The 21,613-nt window shown below is 36.6% G+C and overlaps 1 protein-coding gene across 5 annotated transcripts in view; it reads right to left on the bottom strand.

Annotated features, from left to right (window-relative positions):
- The window catches only part of FNDC3A (fibronectin type III domain containing 3A), a 202,225-nt gene that overhangs the window by 40,826 nt on the left and 139,786 nt on the right, over window positions 1-21,613 (bottom strand). For all 5 annotated transcript variants that reach the window (XR_009005896.1, XM_057532829.1, XM_007186852.2 and 2 more), the window contains 5 exons: window positions 16,656-16,893; window positions 9,646-9,915; window positions 8,427-8,485; window positions 2,293-2,450; window positions 282-341 (listed from right to left, as the gene is read on the bottom strand). Coding sequence is in view for 4 of the 5 variants with exons in the window: in XM_057532829.1 (XP_057388812.1) it covers window positions 282-341; window positions 2,293-2,450; window positions 8,427-8,485; window positions 9,646-9,915; window positions 16,656-16,893 (785 nt within the window). In the remaining variant the exon portion in view is untranslated. The remainder of the gene's footprint in view (window positions 1-281; window positions 342-2,292; window positions 2,451-8,426; window positions 8,486-9,645; window positions 9,916-16,655; window positions 16,894-21,613) is intronic.

Here is a 21,613-nt window from a genome sequence, read left to right as displayed (position 1 = left end):
ATATTACAGCTATATTATACATATTATCTGTATATTCATTCTAATCCCTAGGTCCTACAAACAGGGTGATTTACCCTTCAATATAACATTTGAGTTAAATGTTTTTGTTTTTTTTTGGGAAGTGTTGATAATTATACCACAAGAAAAAGCAAAGTCCACAAAACCCATGTTTTTAATCCAAAATTAATATTTAAATTATATTCTAGACTTTTAAGGAAATCATTAAAAACAAACAAACCCTATGCTATATCATATAAAAGCAACATACAGGAATTCCTTACTTTGCATGGTAATCTGTAGCTGGTTTGAGATCATTTAAAGTGACACTGGTTTCTTCTCCTCTGGGGAAACAAAAGGCAACATTTCGTTGTCTGATAAATAAAGCATTCCAGAGGATGTGTATTATGTACACTACAGTTTGTGGTACTTTATGAAATTATACTGCTTCTTACTTTTCCAACTGTAACCACATTCAGATTGCACTAATATGCAATTTGTGTAATTAAGATATATGCCGAACTTAAGCATGTACCTGAATACCACTTTAAAACAAAAAGGTATGCTAAGCAAATCAATTGTGTAAGCCAGACTTTTTTTTTTTCTTTCCTGTGGAGTTAGGGAAGATATTTAGCTTAGTGAAGAAACAGAACCATTTTCAATTATTTGAAAATCCACTGGTATATAATTAAAATGCTAAATAACACATGTACTACTGAAATCAAACCTACCAAATTTCTGCAAGGAGTCTGCCACTATTGGATTTTATTTAAAATATAACACGGAACTTTACTTAAAATGTTATAGTTTAATGAGTAGATTAAAAAAAAACTGAATCATAATTTAAGGTAAAGCATTTTTTATGGCCACTATTAAATTTTCAAATATAATAGCACATATTTTCTTAAATAATCATTTGATACAACTATTATTTGGGTATGTAGCCAACAAACTAGCCTGTTTTCTCTTCCTTTTCTTTTAAATCACTGTTCTCTGTTTCATTTCCTTCAGTTAAGTTTCTCTCCTTTCCACTTTATGGACTTCTTCCTCCAACCTCCCACCTCCCTCCCACTTCCCTTCCACAGCTATCCTGTTTCTCAAATCAAAGCCAGTGAATCGTATGAGAAAGGAAACATGTCTCACTGATAGAAGTACACCTTAATGAATCAGGCAGCTGTAGTGGCAGGCTCAGAAAGAGACCTTAATTGGTGCAGGGTAAACAAGGTGACTAAGGTTGACTAATGTTCCTCTTGTGCTCTCTGGTCAGGCTGCAAATGGAGATAAATCCTTCCTCTTAGAAAGCAGCCATATCAAACTAGAACAGCCATTAACACAAAAAGAAACCTTTACGTTGATGGTCCTTTACCCTCTGTTTACATCTTAGGTAGGTTTTGTGTCTTTTAAGAAAAGGAAATAGAATAAACACAAGGAAGTCTCAATAGAGAGAAGGAGACAGGACATTTTTATAACCTTATGTTGCTAGATGACAGTCACTGGAGCAGTTTCTCTTTCCTTTCTTCCCCATACTAGCTATTTTTTTGAAAAAAGATACCAAGAAGGCTTATGTATCCAGTGTTGTGTGTTAATAATGATCAATCAAATGGCTAACCACCTCCTTTACAATCTTTCTGGTGGTGAAATTATAACTAGTAATCGACTTTACTCTTTTTCATCAGAATAAGCAATTTCTATATGAATAAGAAGAGAAAAATAATTTATTTTACAACCATCAATCATAAACGTCACAATTTTCGCCACTGATACTTTCTAAGGCTTCTTGGTATATAATATGCTTTTGAACCAAGAAAAGAGAACTATGATTTTTCAAAGTATGATTATTAACATACCAATACACAAATGAGGAACAATGGTACTAAATTCATTTTACAATGGGATATGAGCTTGTACATGTAAGAATTAAATCCAACTCCCTAGAGGAGCAATATCACATTGCATGAGTTCACAATATAATAGTTCCCATTTCTGGTCCTGGCTTCTATATACTACAATTTATGTCTCAGGAATACGTGAATAGTGAAATATCTATTAGGGAGCCTACTGAAAAATAAAAAAGCTGAATGTGGGCAATGAAAGTGATTATTCCAAGGGAGTGTAGACAGAAATGTGAACCAGCCGGCATCTGGACTATTTACATTGAAATTACTATCACTGGTCAACTTATAGATTCAAAATAAAAGCATGAAGAGGGAAAATAGCACAGAATTAGTTTTAAGCTGTTTTTGATAAACCATTAACCTATATAATGGGAGGGAGTAAAACATAACAAATACCTACGCATATACACTTTTATATTTCCCATCTTTTCCAGTACTTGAGACCAGAATTTCATAACCATAGAGCTCTGGTACAGTAGTCTCATCTGTTTCGCCATTAATGAGGCTGGAAGGAGGTGACCAGGTAAGTACTACTGTCCTTGCCTGGATGTCTGAGGCCTGCAAAAACATAATATTTGAAAGCTCTTTGAAACAACTGTAATGTGTACAACAAACAGTAAAAAAATCTAATGGGGTTTCAAGATTAAATAAAATATATCTAACTACTTACATAAAATGGCTCACATTTTTGTAGATGAGATACAATTTGTAGATGAGATACAATTTGCTGTGCAAGGGTGGATAGGTTCAACAAAGGTTTAAAGACCGTTTGGGGGGGCTTCCCTGGTGGCGCAGTGGTTGAGAGTCTGCCTGCCAATGCAGAGGACACGGGTTCGAGCCCTGGTCTGGGAAGATCCCACATGCCACGGAGCAACTAGGCCCGTGAGCCGCAATTACTGAGCCTGCGCGTCTGGAGCCTGTGCTCCGCAACAAGAGAGGCCGCGAGAGTGAGAGGCCCGCGCACCGCGATGAAGAGTGGCCCCCACTTGCCGCAACTAGAGAAAGCCCTAGCACAGAAACGAAGACCCAACACAGCCATAAATAAATAAATAAATAAAAAAAAAAAAAAAAAAAAAAAAAAAAAAAAAAAGAGTAAAGCAGAAATATAGTAGGCGTAATATTCTTAAAAAAAAAAAAAAAAAAAAAAAAAAAAAAAAAAAATAAAGACCGTTTGGGGCCGTCTAAAACTATTAGTGTAAACATACACAGTCGAAAGAAGGGCAGAAAAAACCCACTTGTAACATGCTTGAAAAGGTTCATTTCCTCACTAGAAAGTGTCTAACAATAAGAAAAAGACCAAAAACTCAAGATAAAATAAAAAAATATGTAAAATATTTCTAACTACATTCATAAGTAAATAAATGTAAATTAAAACAAGATACTACTTTCATCCACTGGATTAGGGAAGATTAAAATTAATTAATGGATGAAATACTGGATTAATATCTAGTGTGGTGAGGGTCTGGAGAAATGGGTGGTCTCTTAAATGAGGATAGGAGTATAGACTGGTACAATCCCTATGAAGACCTACTTGGGAACCGTTATAAAAATTTAAAATGTGTTTACTTTTTGATTCAGGAATTATTTTCATGATAATATTCCGTAAACTTACGTAAGTACATAAATATACACCCTTAAGAATACTCGTCTCAGCACTCTTAATAATGGCAAGAAACTGGAAATATTGGTATAGCTTCTTAACATATTACTATGCAGGTGTTCAAAAAATGAGGTAGACGTGTGTGTGCTGACATTTAAAGAGATCCTCAATATACTGGCGCTATGTAATAGAGGAAAAACGGAAGCTGCAAAGCAATATATATGCCATGATTTCAGCTGTGTTAAAGAAATTAAAAAACACATACAAATATCTGAAAATGTACTATAAAAATGTACTAATCCTTACCTTTGGGGATTTTGTGAGTACGTGTGGTGGGATGAAGAGAGATATGAGAGAAAAACAGGAGGTCTTAATAGCATTTTTACATTTTGGATTACTTTTACAAAAAAAAGTCTAATAAAGAGGAAAAAAAAGTCTAGGGATTCGATTTAAACTAAAGATTAGTAAAAAAGGTATCAGATTATATCAATACCCAGACATTAATGTAAAAGCTTGCTTTAAAATTATCTACATTTAATGACTATCTTAGTCAAAGACAATAAAACAAACAGAAACAAAACAAAACCACTAACCACTAGGATGAAGCCCCTATCTTGAATTAGGCAGAATAAACAATCTATACACACGCATAACTTTCTCTCCTTTTCAAAGCTCTCAAAGCTTGAATAAGTTTAGAAGACTGTTACTGTATTTATTTTGCTTCTGTTGAGTCACAGGAAATGTAATATTTACTGTCATGCTGTCTTTAAAAAGTCTTAGTACAGTACTGTGTTTCATTTACAGTGGACTTAAAAGTGATTCCTTGTTTTAACCAGTGTCCATCTGGCTATTAATCTGTAACTGTGTAAGGTTTTCTTTCTTTTTTTAAACAAACATACTGTTAACATACATGTATCTATACCCTTTAGAGTTTCTTGATTTTATGGGATGATCGTAACTGTGTTAAGCTGTGAGAATAGGGAAGTGAACAGTATTCTGAAGGTAGGTCAGTTAATAGCATTAACTGGCATCTACATTATAAAGCTTATTAGGCTTTGTGGGTACTGATTACATCATCAAAAGCATAGGCAGTAGAGAAAAGACTAAGCAGGGAGACAGAAGACTTGTCACTAATTTGCTTGGTGATACTAAGCTCTCAACCTTTTAGGTTCCAGGTGTCATCTATAAAAATGAGTGAAATGATCTGTTTACCTTAATTAATCAAATACAGTATATTTAAGACGGCTTTTTTGGGGAATAAATCTAGATTTACAGAAAAGTTGGGAAGATAGTACACATACAGAGTTCTGTATACTTTCTACCCAGCTTCCTCTAATGTTAACATTTTATATAATGATGTATTTCTGTCAAAACTAAGAAATTAACATTGGTAGAATACTATCAATTAAAATTTTACCTAAACTAAATAGACTTTTCCAGGATACTATGTTGAATTTACCAAGTATAGCTTAAAAAAAAAAAAATTAGACACACTGCTGATTTCAACTTTTCTAGACAATCCATTTTTACAGAAAAACTCTTGGTCCCAGCTCATTCTTTAAAAAAGATATTTTATTACTTGCATATAAATGTTAAGGCACAAAAGATGTGATTATACTAGGGTTGCTATTGGAAAACTTCATGAGAAGTGAATTTTGAATAGAATTTTAAAGGATTTGGGATGGGATATAATTTTGGTAGAAAAGAAATGGGTAAGCTGCTGGAACATGTGTGAGTGTGTATTTTTAAAAGTTACCTAGTAATTTCATGCTCATATGAGAGCCACAGATTAAGGGAGAAAGAGAGAGAGATAGATAGTGGACCATTAAAAGGATGATAGGAGAAAGAGGAAATGATCAACAATGTCAAACACTGGAGGGAGATCAAGGAGAATGAATGTAGTCTGAAAAATGCCTAAAAATGCTGTTTTCTGGTGCTGGTTTCAGAAGGATGTAACCAGTTGTAAAGAAGAAAGAGAAGTGGACTGCCATTAGGTACTGTGAAATTCCTGTGTAAAGATGAGGTTGTGTGTGTGTGTGTGTGTGTGTCCAGGAAAACGTAGATCCTAGAAATTTATAGCGAAAAAATGGATAAAGCTTGGAATTCAGTTTGGCATGGGGAGAATTAAAGGTAAAGAAGAAATCTACGGTAATACTGATACTGTGAGCCAGAGAAATCTGGATGAGTAAGTGTTCATTGATGGAAATACTGAAAGGAATTAGAAAACTAAAGGGATCTAATCCAATTCCTTCTTTATTTTAGAGGAACAATGGAGAAGAGAAAATAGTTTAGGAAAAATGATGAAGAATTTGGTTTTCTAAATGAAGTTCTAGTTGTTGGCAAAATATACAAACTTGGGTATTCTTTAGGATGCTTCAGGAAATGTGGTTCTAGAGGAAGAGGTGAATAATGAGGGTTAAAAATACAGATACAGAAATCATCTGAAATATGTCTTCTATTTGTATGCTACTTTAGAAGTAAAATTTCCTTTTATATCCACCTCACTTGATCCTTATAATTATGCTCTAAAGCAGGCAAAACAGACATAACTATCTTCATTTCATAGATGAAACACATTCAGAAAGGTTAAGTGACTTGTCTGAGGTCACTCAACTAGTGACTAGGGCCTGAATAATTCAGTTCTTTTTTTGCTACAAAATGCTTCCGTTTTTTACTTAAAAAAATTTAAAAAATTTGTTTTATCTTTTGGCCGTGCCACACGGCATGCAGGATTTTAGTTCCCCGACCAGGGATTGAACCCACACTCCCTGCAGTGCAAGTGTGGAGTCTTAACCACTGGACTGCCAGGGAAGTCCCCACAATCCTTCCATTCTGAATCCACTTCTAGACAGTAGCTGAAAATAGACTTGACCGTGTAAAAGTACGTGTGAGTACTGACAAAGACTAAATGGTAGTAGGCAAACATGAAAATAGAAGTGGTTGAATTATGTACAGTATATTTTAATTTTTGAGGAAACCTGTGGTCTTTGTTGGGTAGTGATCAAAACCATTCTTGAAGAAAAGCTGTCTGTTGGGTTAAACAACGTCTAGCTAGGAAGCTACTGAAATGGTAATACCTGATGCTTGTCTGCATGTGAGGATTAGGAAGTGAGAGAAATATTCTGAAGATAACTCAAAGGTTGAGCCTAAGGAACCTTGTAGTAAGATACTGGTTCTAGTAACCACACAGAAAGGGGTAATAATTCTGAGAGTAAAAAGGTAATGATATGTCTAATTTTAAGCATTATTAAAGATGTCAGTAGATTTTTTTAAAACAGTATTTTATTTATTTTTTAAACTAGTTTATTTATTTTATTTATTTTTGGCTGCGTTGGGTCTTCGTTGCTGTGTGCAGGCTTTTGCTAGTTATGGCGAGCGGGGGCTACTCTTCATTGTGGTGGGTGGGCTCCTCATTGCGGTGGCTTCTCTTGTTGCAGAGCACGGGCTCTAGGCGCATAGGCTTCAGTAGTTGTGGCACGCAGGCTCAGTAGTTGTGGCTTGTGGGCTCAGTAGTTGTGGCTCACGGGCTCTAGAGTGCAGGCTCAGTAGTTGTGGCGCATGGGCTTAGTTGCTCCGTGGCATGTGGGATCGTCCCGAACCAGGGCTCGAACCTGTGTCCCCTGCATTGGCAGGCGGATTCTTAACCACTGTGCCACCAGGGAAGTCCCTAACTTTAACGTTTTTTTCTTCATAAGGCTGTAATCATGGTGTCCAAACAGCTTGATCTCCAGCATTTTTCCTTACTAAAGTTTCTTTGCGTGTTTTTGCACTCTTCAAAAGCACATTTTAAAATGCCTATTATCATTCTGTCCTGTGAAAATATCCCAACTTATCTATGCATTCCTTTATTTTATTTTTGTTGATTAATGCTGCAACAAACATTTTCATTTGTGTAGCTTCTTATTGAGAAATGAGACCTCACAGTTTCAGAAAAGTTTACTTTATATTTCTTTTAATTACGAGTAAAGAACCCTTTGGGGTCTTAATAGGTTTAAAAAAATTGTTTGGGACTTTCCTGGTGGCGCAGTGGTTAAGAATCCGCCTGCCAACGCAAGGGACACGGGTTTGAGCCCTGGTCTGGGGAGATCCCACATGCCGCGGAGCAACTAAGCCCGTGTGCCACAACTACTGAGCCTGCACTCTAGAGCTCGTGAGCCATGACTACTGAGCCCATGAGCCACAACTACTGAAGCCCGCACACCTAGAGCCCGTGCTCTGCAACAAGAGAAGCCACTGCAAAGAGAAGCCCATGCCCCACAACGAAGAGTAGCCCCCACTCGCTGCACCTAGAGAAAGCCTGTGCGCAGCAACGAAGACCCAACGCTGCCAAAAATAAATAAATAAAATAAATTTATTAAAAAAAATTCAGTTTGTACAAGCAATTTAATTTTTTTTCTTATCTGATGGAAATATTTTTTCTATTAGAATGATAGCCTTTATTTAGGCTATTCTAAAAATATGCAGAAAATTTTATGTAGCCAGTTTTGCTGTCATACCTTTTTCTGATTTTCTCATTTCTTCTATTACATCTACACAAAAAAAAGGACTGGGGAATATTAACTTTCTTCTATGGTTTGATTTTAACTCTCTTTGTATATGGAGTTAATTGGATATATTTAATTTGGAAATAATATAAATGGGTTTTTAAAAAAAATGATAATCAGTTGTACCTACACTCCTTACTAGACCTTTGCTTGGTCCAGTCATTTCCAATGTCACTGAGCATATATTAAAACCTTGTTTAAAAATTCTTGGTTGAGTATTCTACTTTACTGATTAAACTAAACTATCTCAACTTATGTCAGATCTGTACTGATCCACTACTGACCTCACATTCCTTACATATAGTTAAGTTTTAAACAAGGCCTGAATATACCAAAATCCTATATGAATATACTAAATATAAATGTCAAGAAAATACATAAGATACTTACCACTGGTTTGACAATGTTGGAAAGAAGTGCTTCAAAAGCTTTAGTTTCTTCATCTTTTTCTTAAAAAAATAAAAAAAATTTTTTTGAATATTAAAAAAAAATGAACCTAAATGCAATCATCTCAGTCCCTTCCCGATGTCTTCTAAAACATATACCAAGTGGTTGGTATTTGAGAGTTTTATTTTCTAGTTTTTACCTCTTAGTTCATATTCAGCAGCTTGTGGCTCTTTAGAGTTCTTCTGCCTCAGTTTCTATGTCTGTTTTAACCATGATTACTAATTATAATACCACTATATACATCTGAACTAGTCAGTAAGTTTTACGGAAAGTATATTTTTATACTTAAAAAAAAAGAAGTAAAGAATACTCTCTCTCTGGAAAGTCCTTATTTGCCAATCTCATACCTCTTAATGACAAGTTAACTAAGTAGTTATTTCATGACATGCCTTAACTGTGGTTCCCAAAACAGGAATATAATTGACTTGACCATAACTTATAGCCACCACTGATGTACCTGAAACTTTAGCTTAACTCTTCTGAAACATCAGTGCTGAAAAGAATGATCAGAAGGTCTCAAAAATATGGGAGAACATTTTGATAAACGTTAATATACAAGCCAAGAGGCTGTTAAAGCATTAAATTTGTTGATGGGGAATGGAAATTTTAAAGAAAAGGAAGTAATGCTCAGAGTTCATATGGTGAAAGTCACAGGTTAAAGGAAGGATCCAAGGGAAACATGGGGATTTTGAAAGAAAAGAACTTTTGAAGAAAGAAATGGACAATACTCTATCCTAACTACAGAGTATATAAATAGATTGGTGAATGACAGAACTAGTTGCTGTCAGGGACTTGCGTATAAAGAAGCTGGGAGGATTAAAGAGGTTTGATAAAAATCACCATAGCCTTATCTAGGTCCAGAAAGAAGAAGGAAAGGAATCTGGATGAACTTTGAATTTTCCTATCAAAGAGAAATTTCTCTTGGTTAGTAAAGTTTAGATATAGGTGAAATTATTAATTGAGCTTTCCCAAAATGTAAAAAGAAATACCCTAGTAACAATTTAGGTTCTAAAACTTTCCCCTCACATTTAAGAAGTGTTAGGCTATTCATCGACAGTTTATGTGAAGCATGACGAAATGACTGAAAGGTTAGAATATACTTTTAGTAGGTTAAATGATGATAAAAAGTACAATTAGAATATATTTTATTTTAAATAGTTACCTTCTATTTCTGTATCAATTTGTGCACCACCTTTCCCCCTTCCAGACTTGTTCTTTGCTGATCCTATGTTTACACCACTAGCATTCTGCCCTTTCATAAGCCCATTATGTTCATTTATGGGAGAAGGGCATTTCTGGGGTGATGATGGCGGACTGTTCATTTTATCCTTCTGTGTTCCTTGGCGATCCTTTAATTTTTTCTGCAAACGTTCATATGTCTTACTAGATCTTTCATCTCTAAAGTTGGACCTTCCATGTGTAGAGTGGGCATCTAAGAAGAAATAAAAAATAAGACATTTAAAAAGGTCACTGTCTCCAAACCCATTTATGGCATGAGAAAAGAACAGGAAATAAATATATCTATATTATATAAAACTTATGTATTATAAAATATTTCAAAGAATGATCTTGCATAACAAAGCTATTTCTGTGTCTCCACCAACTGGAAGAACCAAGCTTTGTGACTTGATTATAACTGTAATCTTATAGACACTTCTTTCCTTCCTCTTTTCTCAACTATTAATCTCCACAGAAACAGCTTGGTGGTATGCTATGACTATTACAGGTGGGGAATAAGAGCTGAACTGAGCTGTGTAGAGTTTTTCTTTTACTCTTTTGTAGCCATTACTTTTAGCATCTCTTTCAACTTCAAACATATCAACTAGTAAACAAAATCTCCACCTACCTAAATTCCCTTATGACTCAAAAAAAGCAAATCATCACTAAAAAAATAAGGTTTTAAGAGTCAGCAAAAAGAAGTGAGTGGGACTGTTAACGAATAACAGAATCTAGGTACAGAGTATTACATCTTCAGATATTGTAAACTCAGGGCTGAGACTTAGAATGTATTCATTCTAATAAGTCATAGAGCAATATAATATAAATCAATACCCTCATAAGCATTGTTAAATCAGTTGTCCTCAGAGTTCATTTTCATTGTAAATTTAAAATCTGTAGTGAGGAAAATATTTTTCAAAGGAAAAGTCTCAAAAATCTCAGTAAAAAAAGTTTTAATTTATCAGTGATTTAAGAAAATCAGTATAATACTCTTGAATACTGTAAGGATATGCACAATAATATTAAAATAAAAACCCAGGAATTTGGATATATACAAGTAAAAGAGTAAGTTTAGAGCCTTACTTCATATTATACACAAAAATTAACTCAAAATGAATCAAAGACCTAAATGTAGGAGCTAAAACTATAAAACTTATAGAAGGAAACAAGCACATATCTGCATGACTTTGGATTTGATAATAGTTTCTTAGATATGACACCAAAAATACAAGCAATCAAAGAAAAAATAAGGTGGACTTCATTAAAATTAAAAACTTTTCTGCATCAAAGGATACCATCAAAAAAGTAAAGAGACAACATGGGAGAAAATATCTGCAAATCGTATATCTGATAAGAGACTTGTATCCAAAATACATAAAAACATTTACAACTCAACAATAAAAAGACAAATAACCCAATTAAAAAGAGGTGAAGGATTTAAATAGACATCTTTCCAAAGATGACATAAAAATTGCCAATAAGCAAATGAAAAGATGCTCAGCATCAGTAGTTACTAGGGACAAGCAAATCAAAACCATACTGAGATAAAACTTCACACTCACTGGGATGGCTAGAATCTAAAGACAAATTTTGGCAAGGATAGGAAGAAATTAGAACTCTCATACGTTGCTGGTAGGAATGTAAAATAGTACAGTCACTATGGAAAACGATTTTGCAGTTCTTCAAAAAGTTAAACATATAATTACCATATAAGCCAGTAATTCTACTCTTAGGTATATACCCAGGAGAAATGAAACCATATGTCTACACAAAAACTTGTACACAAATGTCACAGCATCATTATTCATAATTGACAAAAAGTGGAAACAACCCAAATGTCTATCAACTAATGAATGGAAAAACAAAATTATATCCACATAATGGAATATTTTTCAGCCATAAAAAGGAGAGGAGTATTTATCATGGTACAAGCTTGAAATGTACCTTGAAAATAATATGCTAAGTGAAAAATGCTAGATACAAAAGGCTATATATTGTATGAACATTTACATGAAACCTCTAGAGCAGACAAATCCAGAGATAGAAAGTAGATTATGAGGTGGGGGAAAAGAGGGAATTGGGACTGACTCTTAATAGACACGGAGTTTCTTTTTGGGGTGATAGAAATGTTCTGAAATTAGATAGCAGTAGTGAATGTAGTATCTAGTGAATATACTAAAAATCACTGAAATGTACACTTTAAAATGGTGAATTTTGTTACGTGAATTATCTCAATAAAAAAAGAAAAAAAACACAGGGACTGTAATTAATTAGTGCATACTTTAAAAATGTAGTTATCCAAATGTTTTTATATTTCATTTACTACGCAAATAGAATGATAAATGAACCATGAGGGGAAAATAAAAAATATGTTGTAGTAACAGGAAATTTATTATCAAACAGATCTGAGAGGGTTAAAATCCTCAACACTGAACTAGTTGTGACCTTGCAGAAATTACTTAACATTTCTGAGCTTCAGTTTCTTTATTTGTATTTTGGAGGACTTTATTGAGGCTTAAGTGAGATAATACATGTATGAGCATAGTGTCTAGCAAAGTTCAGGCTCAATAATCATAGTTGTTGACAGTGAAATGTTGGATTAGGTCCCACTTTGGGAATCCAAACAAAATATGCATGGAAAAGGGGTAATGGAGGCAGCTACTAATTATAAAACTACTGTAAGTTACTAGGATCTAGTGGTAAATTCCTTGGCTTATAACCTCAAATACAATATGACTCCTATCTTCCATCACTGGGTAGCTGGTTTTCAGATCAGTGCTCTTCGTAGATCTGTATGCTTCACTTTCCTTCTCATCGCTGTGAATCATATTCATACATTCTAATGCATATCTCCTCTGAATAACAATGGGTTTTAACAATGTAAAACAGTAGTAAATTGTAATATTTAGCTTTTTCTTATAATTTTCTCAGACACATTTTTAAAATATTGATTGACTGATTGATTGATTGGTGCATTGGGTCTTTGTTGCTGCGCGGACTTTCTCTACTTGCGGCGAGAGGGGGCTACTCTTCGTTGTGGTGCACAAGCTTCTTATGGCTGTGGCTTCTCTTGTTGTGGAGCATGGGCTCTAGGTGTGCAGGCTTCAGCAGCTGTAGCATGCGGGCTCAGTATTTGTGGCTCGTGGGCTCTAGAGCACAGGCTCAGTAGTTGTAGCACACAGGCTTAGTTGGTCCATGGCATGTGGGATCTTCCCGGACCAGGGCTCGAACCCGTGTCTCCTGCATTGGCAGGCGGATTCTTAACCACTTCGCCACCAGGGAAGTCCCTCTCAAAGACATTTTAAAAAACGAAGTCATAATTAGGAGTAAAAAAATGGAAGAGACCGATTTATAGTACATACTCTTGCTACTCAAAATTATGTTCATTGGACCACTGCATGAGCCTCACCTGGAAATTTATTAGAAATGCAGAAAACCAAACCACACTCAGACCTATGGAATTAATATGCATTACTTGGGCAATAGAAATAAGTTTGAAAAAAATGTAATATATGACATATATATAATACATCTACTACTTACAGGCTGTGCTACACAATTAAAATTTTGTATTTAGAGTTATTTCTTCTACAGATTTACTAAGCGTAAATGACAGGTACTGATTAAGTGCAAGGAAAACAGTGATGAATAAAACAGATTCAGTTCTTAGGTGGTTTACAGTTAAATAAGGGAGAAAGACATCCAGAAAAACAACAAAAAAAATCAAATTGTGTTAAGTTCTGTGAAAGAAACAAAAGGTTTCAGTGCTAGAGACTGACAAGGAAAGGTTAGGGAAGATCTCTCTGAAAGCTGAAATCTAAAGAAAAAAAAAAAAAAAAAGAAGCCTTGCATGGAAAAGGGGGAAGAGCACTTCCGGTAGAGAGAACACCATTTGTAGAAGCATTGAGGCAAGAAAGAGCTTGGTTCTGAAAAACTGAAGGTGGGGCACATACATGGGAACACGTGGGACAAGGCAGGATCTTGTCCAGGGCAGTGGTTTGCAACCAGCGCCAATCCTGGCCCCCAGGTGTCATCTGGTAATGTCTGGAGATATTTTTAGTTGTCACAGTCGAGTCAGGGTGAGGGCTGGAGTTGTGTGCTACTGGCATCTAGTGGGTGGAGGGCAGGGATTCTTCTAAATATCCTATAATGCACAGTTCTGTCCTCCACAATAAAGACTTATCCTTCCTCAAAGATCTAGAGAGCTGAGGTTGAGAAATCCTGGTCCAGGGGAAGGGTTTAGGATTTTATTCTAAATGCAGTGGAAAGTCACTGAAATCCGTTAAACAGAAGAATGGTCTGATTTATATTTTAAAATGATTACTCTGGCTGAGCCTGGATGGTTGGGGGCAAGAATGACAGCAGAAAACCAACTGGAAGGCTGTTGTTGCAGCTGTCCTGACAAGAGCTGATGGTGGACTAGAACTGAGGAGCAGTGGAGGAAAAGTAGGTTCATTTGGGAAACTTCTGAAAGTAGATACCAGCTGAAGTGGGGGTTGAAAGAGGAGGAATCAAATGTGGCCACGTCTGGTTTTCCCTTGAGCAAACTGAGCGGACAGTGGTACCATCTATCGGGATGAAGATGGCAGAGAAAAGCAGGTTCCATCATTGAGATTTATGTTTTAAAATGCTATAACTGAGATGTATGAGACACTTAAGTGGAGTTATCAAGAAGGCGTTTACGGGAGTTCCCTGGTGGCCTAGTGGTTAGGATTCCAGGTTTTCGCTGCTGTGGCCCAGGGTTCAATCCCTGGTTGGGGAACTGAGATTTTGTAAGCCGTACGGCATGGTCAAAAAAAAAAAAAAAAAGGCAGTTAGAAATAAAAGTCTGGGACTCAGAGGAGAGGTTTTGACTGAAGATACAAATTTAAGAACTGTCAGTATATAGATGTTATTTAAAGCCATAGGAAAGAATAAGATTATTATTTTGTGTGTCTGTAGTTGTCTATTCTTCCCAACAATTTAAACTCCCTGAGGGCATATGTTATGTCTTACTGTTCTTTTCAGTATCTTACAGAACCTAGCAGCTTTGGTTAGTGGCATCAGAGGCTTCAGGATTTAACAGTAGCATGATTATTCCTGGCTAAAAAATTTCCTCAGAGCCTAGAGAGCAGCAGGACAAAGAAGACCTCTTGTTCGAATGTGTCCCCACTAAATATTGCTGCATGATAGAAGTTACTTCCCCTCTTTGATTTTCTGTTTACTCATCTGCCTTGAAAGGTGATCATGAGGATGAAACATTTAACATAGTGTTTTTCTGTTTTGTTTTTAAATTAATTTTTATCGGAGTAGAGCTGATTTACAATGTTGTGTTAGTTTCAGATGTACAGCAAAGTGAATCAGTTATACATACACATACATCCACTCTTTCTTTTTTTTTTTGTCTATTTGTTTTATTTGGTAATATATTTGGATCTATAGTAATTCATTTTTTTTTGAACATCTTTATTGAAGTATAATTGCTTTACAATGGTGTGTTAGTTTCTGCTCTATAACAAAGTGAATCAGCCATACATACACATATGTTCCCATATCTCCTCCCTCCTGCATCTCCCTCCCTCCCACCCTCCCCATCCCACCCCTCTAGGTGGTCACAAAGCACCGAGCTGATCTCCCTGTGCTATGTGGCTGCTTCCCACTAGCTATCTATTTTACATTTGGTAGTGGATATATGTCCATGACACTCTCTCACCCTGTCACATCTCACCCCTCCCCCTCCCCATATCCTCAAGTCCATTCTCTAGTAGGTCTGTGTCTTTATTCCTGTCTTGCCACTAGGTTCTTCATGGCCTTTTTTTTCCCTTAGATTCCGTATATATGTGTTAGCATACTGTATTTGTTTTTCTCTTTCTGACTTACTTCACTCTGTATGACAGACTCTAACTCCATCCACCTCATTACAAATACCTCCATTTCATTTCTTTTTATGGCTGAGTAATATTCCATTGTATATATGTGCCACATCTTCTTTATCCATTCATCCGATGATGGACACTTAGGTTGCTTCCATGTCCTGGCTATTGTAAATAGAGCTGCAATGAACATTTTGGTGCATGACTCTTTTTGAACTATGGTTTTCTCAGGGTATATGCCCAGTAGTGGGATTGCTGGGTTGGATGGTAGTTCTATTTGTAGTTTTTTAAGGAACCTCCGTACTGTTCTCCATAGTGGCTGTATCAATTTACATTCCCACCAACAGTGCAAGAGGGTTCCCTTTCCTCCACACCCTCTCCAGCATTTATTGTTTCTAGATTTTTTGATGATGGCCATTCTGACTGGTGTGAGATGATATCTCATTGTAGTTCTGATTTGCATTTCTCATGATCAATGATGTTGAGCATTCTTTCATGTGTCTGTTGGCAATCTGTATATCTTCTTTGGAGAAATGTCTATTTAGGTCTTCTGCCCATTTTTGGATTGGGTTGTTCGTTTTTTTGTTACTGAGCTGCATGAGCTGCTTGTAAATCTTGGAGATTAATCCTTTGTCAGTTGCTTCATTTGCAAATATTTTCTCCCCTTCTGATGGTTGTCTTTTGGTCTTGTTTATGGTTTCCTTTGCTGTGCAAAAGCTTTTAAGTTTCATTAGGTCCCATTTGTTTATTTGTGTTTTTATTTCCATTTCTCTAGGAGCTGGGTCAAAAAGAATCTTGCTGTGATGTATGTCATAGAGTGTTCTGCCTATGTTTTCCTCTAAGAGTTTGATAGTGTCTGGCCTTACACTTAGGTCTTTAATCCATTTTGAGTTTATTTTTGCATCCACTCTTTTTTAGATTCTTTTCCCATATAGGTCATTATAGAGTATTGAATAGAGTTCCCTTAACATAGTGTTTGAATAACAGAAAATGACTGTGATATTGTTACCATTTTTTGTTTCTTTTATATAGTAATAGCACCTATTATATCCAAGCAAAAAATAGCCAACTCCATAAAACAGGAATATTTTTAGATACTTACCTACATCTCCATATACTTGTGAAGACTGATACTGTGTCATATACTGTGTTGCCATGTCTCCAGCTCCAGTTACTGGTGAGTACATGTGGCGTGGTGGAGGGGGCATCATGGTTGGTACAGGAATGAAACCAGGCAGAGGAGGATGTGGGGAACGATGGATGACTGTGTGACCACCAGGATGAAACTCTGGTGCCTGAGGAACCACAACAACTCTTCGAACTCCATTGTCTTCAATAACCTACAAAATGAACAACAGATTAAAAGTTTCTTCCATAGGATGTCAAGCAATCTTTTTCAAATATGTTAGAGTAAGAATTTTTACACCATTAGGAGTTAATTAAGAAATTTTACAGAACCAACATTTTTATTAAGTACATTACATACATATGAATTAGCACTGAACAACATGAAGTAGTTTTTGTTATACAATGCAATATAAATCTTAAAACACTGAAAAGACAAGCTAAATAATAATATAAACAATGAGTTATGACATCTGGTATTTATCTTATGTGATACATGCATTTAGTGATACAGTAAAAATGAAGGGAGTCTCAAGGGAAGTTTTGGTTTGAACATAATATGGGAAAAAGCTGGATCCAGACTCCTAAGATCAACCATATATTGAATTTAGGTATAAAACTCTTAGGACCATGACCAGAACAATTTTAATAATTGACGATCATTTCAAGGGAGGCAAACACCTAATATATTAACTCCCAGTTAAGAAAAATATCTGTGGCTCTGAGTCATAGAAATTACACATTTTTAAATAGGGGTCACACCGTGGCAAAGGATTTTTTAAAATGCCAGATTTATTCCTTTTGAACCTCACTGGAACAACAAGGACATACAGGAAGGCCTAAAAAGACACAAGATTTAACCTCAAAATTAGAAGTCCTTCTACTAAAACAGGGTCCTTAATCTTTTAGACTTAAATGATTACTACTGAATTACAACAAATGGCTAATAACAGAAAACGATTAAAATGTAAAGTGCTAACTTAAAGGCAAATCCTGGTATTTTCAGGAAGGACACATTTTACTATGCTTAAACGAATTGCAAATTTTGTTTATAAACATATGTGCTTGGGAGGAATATTAGAAAACACACTTATTTGGGTAAAGGTAAGCCTAGATTACAAATAAATTACTGCTTTAGAAAGAATATAGTTGCTACTAAATAGCCTATTAAACTAACCTTACCTGTTGGGAGTGTGAGATGACTTGTCTGTAACATGGGACCAGAAGAGCAAATGAATCACTGTTTTTATACACTAGCTCTAGAACTACAATGCCTGGCTTCTAGCACAATGGATGCCTCATATCCCACCTCTCTCCCTATTTAACTCAGTTCTGGATTCAAGCCTCAGACAAATGTATATGACTGACTGGTGGAAACTAAATCATATCTGGAAGCCTAGCATCAATCTGGAAACTGTTTAGTTTTTTCAGCCTCTAACCTATAGGAACAGACATTAGAAGAAGTTTGAAATGGATTCTGAGTGAGCCAAACTACAGTGTCTGTCATTAACATACTACTTTCATCTTTCTCAACTGTCTGACTCACAAATCTTAAATGACCCCGCCATTTCTGATAGGATTGTACTGTACATACTCCTCAACCTACCATCCCATCTGGTTCCAACCTATCATTATTGCTGTATCTTCTTCCACACCAAATCCTGAACCCTTAATTCCAGCCAGGCTGGTATACTAAAAAAAACCATCTTCATACCTAACCTACATATTTCTTTATCTTGTACTTTGGTTTATGCCATCTACCCTCTTCACTTTGCTTCCCCTTAATCCATAACAATGCAAATCCCATCTCTCCTTCCAAATCTAGCAATACGCTCCTCCATTCATTAAAAAAAACAAGATTTGTTTTTGAACAAAAAGACACTGGTAATTTAGGAGAGAAAATACAAAGTGATGTGTTTATGCGGGCACACACACTAACAGGAGCAGACAAACATGACATCAAAAGTAAATTACTGAGCATGCTGCATGGTGATAAATACTACGATAAAAAAACAAACAGGTAAGGGGGATTAGAAGGATTGTGGGAGGGGACCAGGTTGTAGTATAAAAGGGTGATCAGGATACGCCTTATTGGCAAAATGAAATTTGAGCACAGACTTGAAGGAACTGAAGGAATTAGCCACACAAAAATCTGAAAGAGTGTTCTGGGTAGAGGGAACAGTTAGAACAGAGCCTCTAAGGTAGAAGTGGCTAGAAGGAAGCCAGTGTGACTGGATAAGCATAAAGGAGGAGGAAGGACAGAAACAGATGAGATCAAAGAGATACAAAATGGTAGGGGAGGGACTTCCCTGGCAGTCCAGTGGTTAAGACTCTCTGCTTCCAATGCAGGGGGCGTGGGTTCCATCCCTGCTGGGGGAACTAAGATCCCACATGCCGCGCATGGCCAAAAAAAAAAAAGGTAGGGGAGGTGGCTGAGTCAGGTAGGGCTGTATAGGCTTATTAAGGACTTGTATTTACTCAGTGAAACAGGGAAGCGTCGCAGAGTTTTGGGCAGAAGAGGGATACAAACAAGCGATTCTCATCCAGGGGTGATCCTGTGGCAACACGTGGAGTCACTTTTGGTTGTCACACCTGGAGCTGGCAGCACTACTTCGCACCCAGCGAGCTGAGGTCAGGGATGCTGCGTCAATGCCCTGCAACACACAGGGCAGCCCCACAGCAAAAAAACACCACGCCTAAATGTCTACAGTGCTGAGGGTGAGAAGCTCCTGACATACTCTTACAGGATTACTCTGGCTGCTGAATTGAAAATAGGTTGTAGGGCAAGGGCAAAAAAGGGGAAATCATTCAGGAAGCTACTGCAGAAATCTAGGCAAGAGATGGTGGAGGCTTGGACTACGGTGGTAGCAGTGGAGGTGGTAAGAAGTGGTCCACATTCTGCATATCTTTAAAGGCAGAACAACAAGATTAGCTGATAATTCCAGCGGAGAAGTGTGAAAAAGAAGTTTTGGAACGATGGTATTTCACCAACAGTGAAAGGGAAGGCTGCAGTTAGAACAAGTCATTTGTGGGGTGGGGGCCAGGGAAGATTTGGAGTTTTAGGTTTTGCGCATGTAAGTTTGGTAAGTCTGTAAGACACCTAAGTGTAAATGCTGAGTAGGCAGCTGGTTAATAGTAGTCTGCAGCTGCAGAAAGATTGGGAAAGGACAACCAGGTAAGGCAGGAAGAAAACTTAAGAATGTGGAGTCTGGAAGTTTGGTTAAGTGTGTCAGGGAGGAAGGATCAATTCTGTCAAATGCTGCTGACAGGTTTAATAAGATGAAGACTAAGGACTGACCATTGGATATAGCAATATGGAAGTCATAGTGACCTCGATGAGAGCAGTTTTAGTGTAATCATAGGGGCAAAGCCTGATTGGAGTGGATTTAAGGAGAAAGTGGGGAGGAGAATTAGAGAGGTAACAGCACAATTCTGGAAAGTTTTCCTGCAGAGGGGAATATGGGAATTAGGGTGGTGACTGACAGTAGTAGAGTCAAGCAGCTTAAAAAATTTGTTGTTTTTAGTGAGAGCAATTACAACATACTGATATACTAATCAGCACAATCCATCAGAGAGTAAGAAACTGATGATGTAGGAGAGAGAATGCTAGAGTAATGTCCTTGAGCAGGCAAAAGGAGATGAGATTCAGGGCTCCAGCTGGGGCAGAGGATCTAGACAGGAGCAGAAAAGTTTGTCTTTGTTCTAGATGAAAAAGAAGTATGGACTGATGAGATGAGAAGGTAGAGCATGTAACTCCAGATACTGGTAGAGATGTGGGGTTAGGAGTCTGTAGATAGTTTCTTTTGATTGTTCTCTGTGACCCTTTCCTAGACACCACGATCTCAGTGATCTCTCCTTCCTAACAATTCCATTGCATTTATTCTCTATCACTTGTTTGGTATCCATAACACTGTAGTATTTGTTAATTTTCCAAATCCGTATGTCTTACTCTATAATTTAACTGTAAGTTTCTCAAGGGACATGTATTAACTATTTAATCCTCAACACAATGCTACAAATAGGTAGTATTATCTCCATTTTTTAGATGGGGAAACTGAGGCACAGAGATGTCAAATAACTTGCAAGGTCACACAGGTAGTAAGTGGAGGAGCTAGTAACTGAACTCAGGTAATCTGGTTTCAATTCTATGTTCTTATTCATTTTGTGGGCATAGAATCCACAAACACCTGTCTTCTGCCTTTAAAAATTTCACAAACACAAGTGAGATCTCATCGGTTACAAAAGAAATAGCTAAATTACTTTTGAAATTAAAACCACTTTTCTTCTGAAAAAGAACATTCCAAATATAAAGATAAGCTGAGGGAAGGGAGATTGGGGAGTTATTGTTTAACAGGTTGTGAAAATGAATAAAAGAAACCTCATTTAAAAAAAGAGTTGGGAAGCCCTGAAGGCTTCTCACTTACTACTGCTTGCTGCCCCTTGCAGCAGACACTAGCAAGAAGCATACCTTGCATTCCCCAACCAGAAGAAGCTTACTTTACATACCCCAGCTGGAGGAAGGAAGATTTTTCTCCTCGCCCAGCAACAGCCCAGCCAATGGGAAGCCACCACAACTAGCCTAATGAGAAGCAGCCATAACCCTGAACTCTCTTTCCTCCAATGGATTTTGCTCAAAAAACCACCCCTTCCCAACTCCCCTCTCTTCTTTATAAAAGAATAGTCCTCTTCTTTGTTTTGGGGACTTGCTTGTGGTTTGCCATAGTTTGCATGCCCTGAACTGCAATTCCTCTGCTATTCCTGAATAACTGCATTTTGCTGCTATAATAACTATGTGTTTTATTTTTAAGGTTGATAAGGTACAGAGTTCAGCTTTGCAAGGTGAAGAGTTCTTGTGATGTATGGTAGTGCAACAATGTGAATGTACTTAATACCACTGAACTGTACATTTAAAATAGTTATGATGGTAAATTTTTA

This window comes from Balaenoptera acutorostrata, chromosome 18 (genome assembly GCF_949987535.1).
Source record: "Balaenoptera acutorostrata chromosome 18, mBalAcu1.1, whole genome shotgun sequence".
NCBI lineage: Eukaryota > Metazoa > Chordata > Mammalia > Artiodactyla > Balaenopteridae > Balaenoptera > Balaenoptera acutorostrata.
Note: the sequence above shows the minus strand (reverse complement) of the source record. Positions and strands in the feature narration are given on the sequence as shown.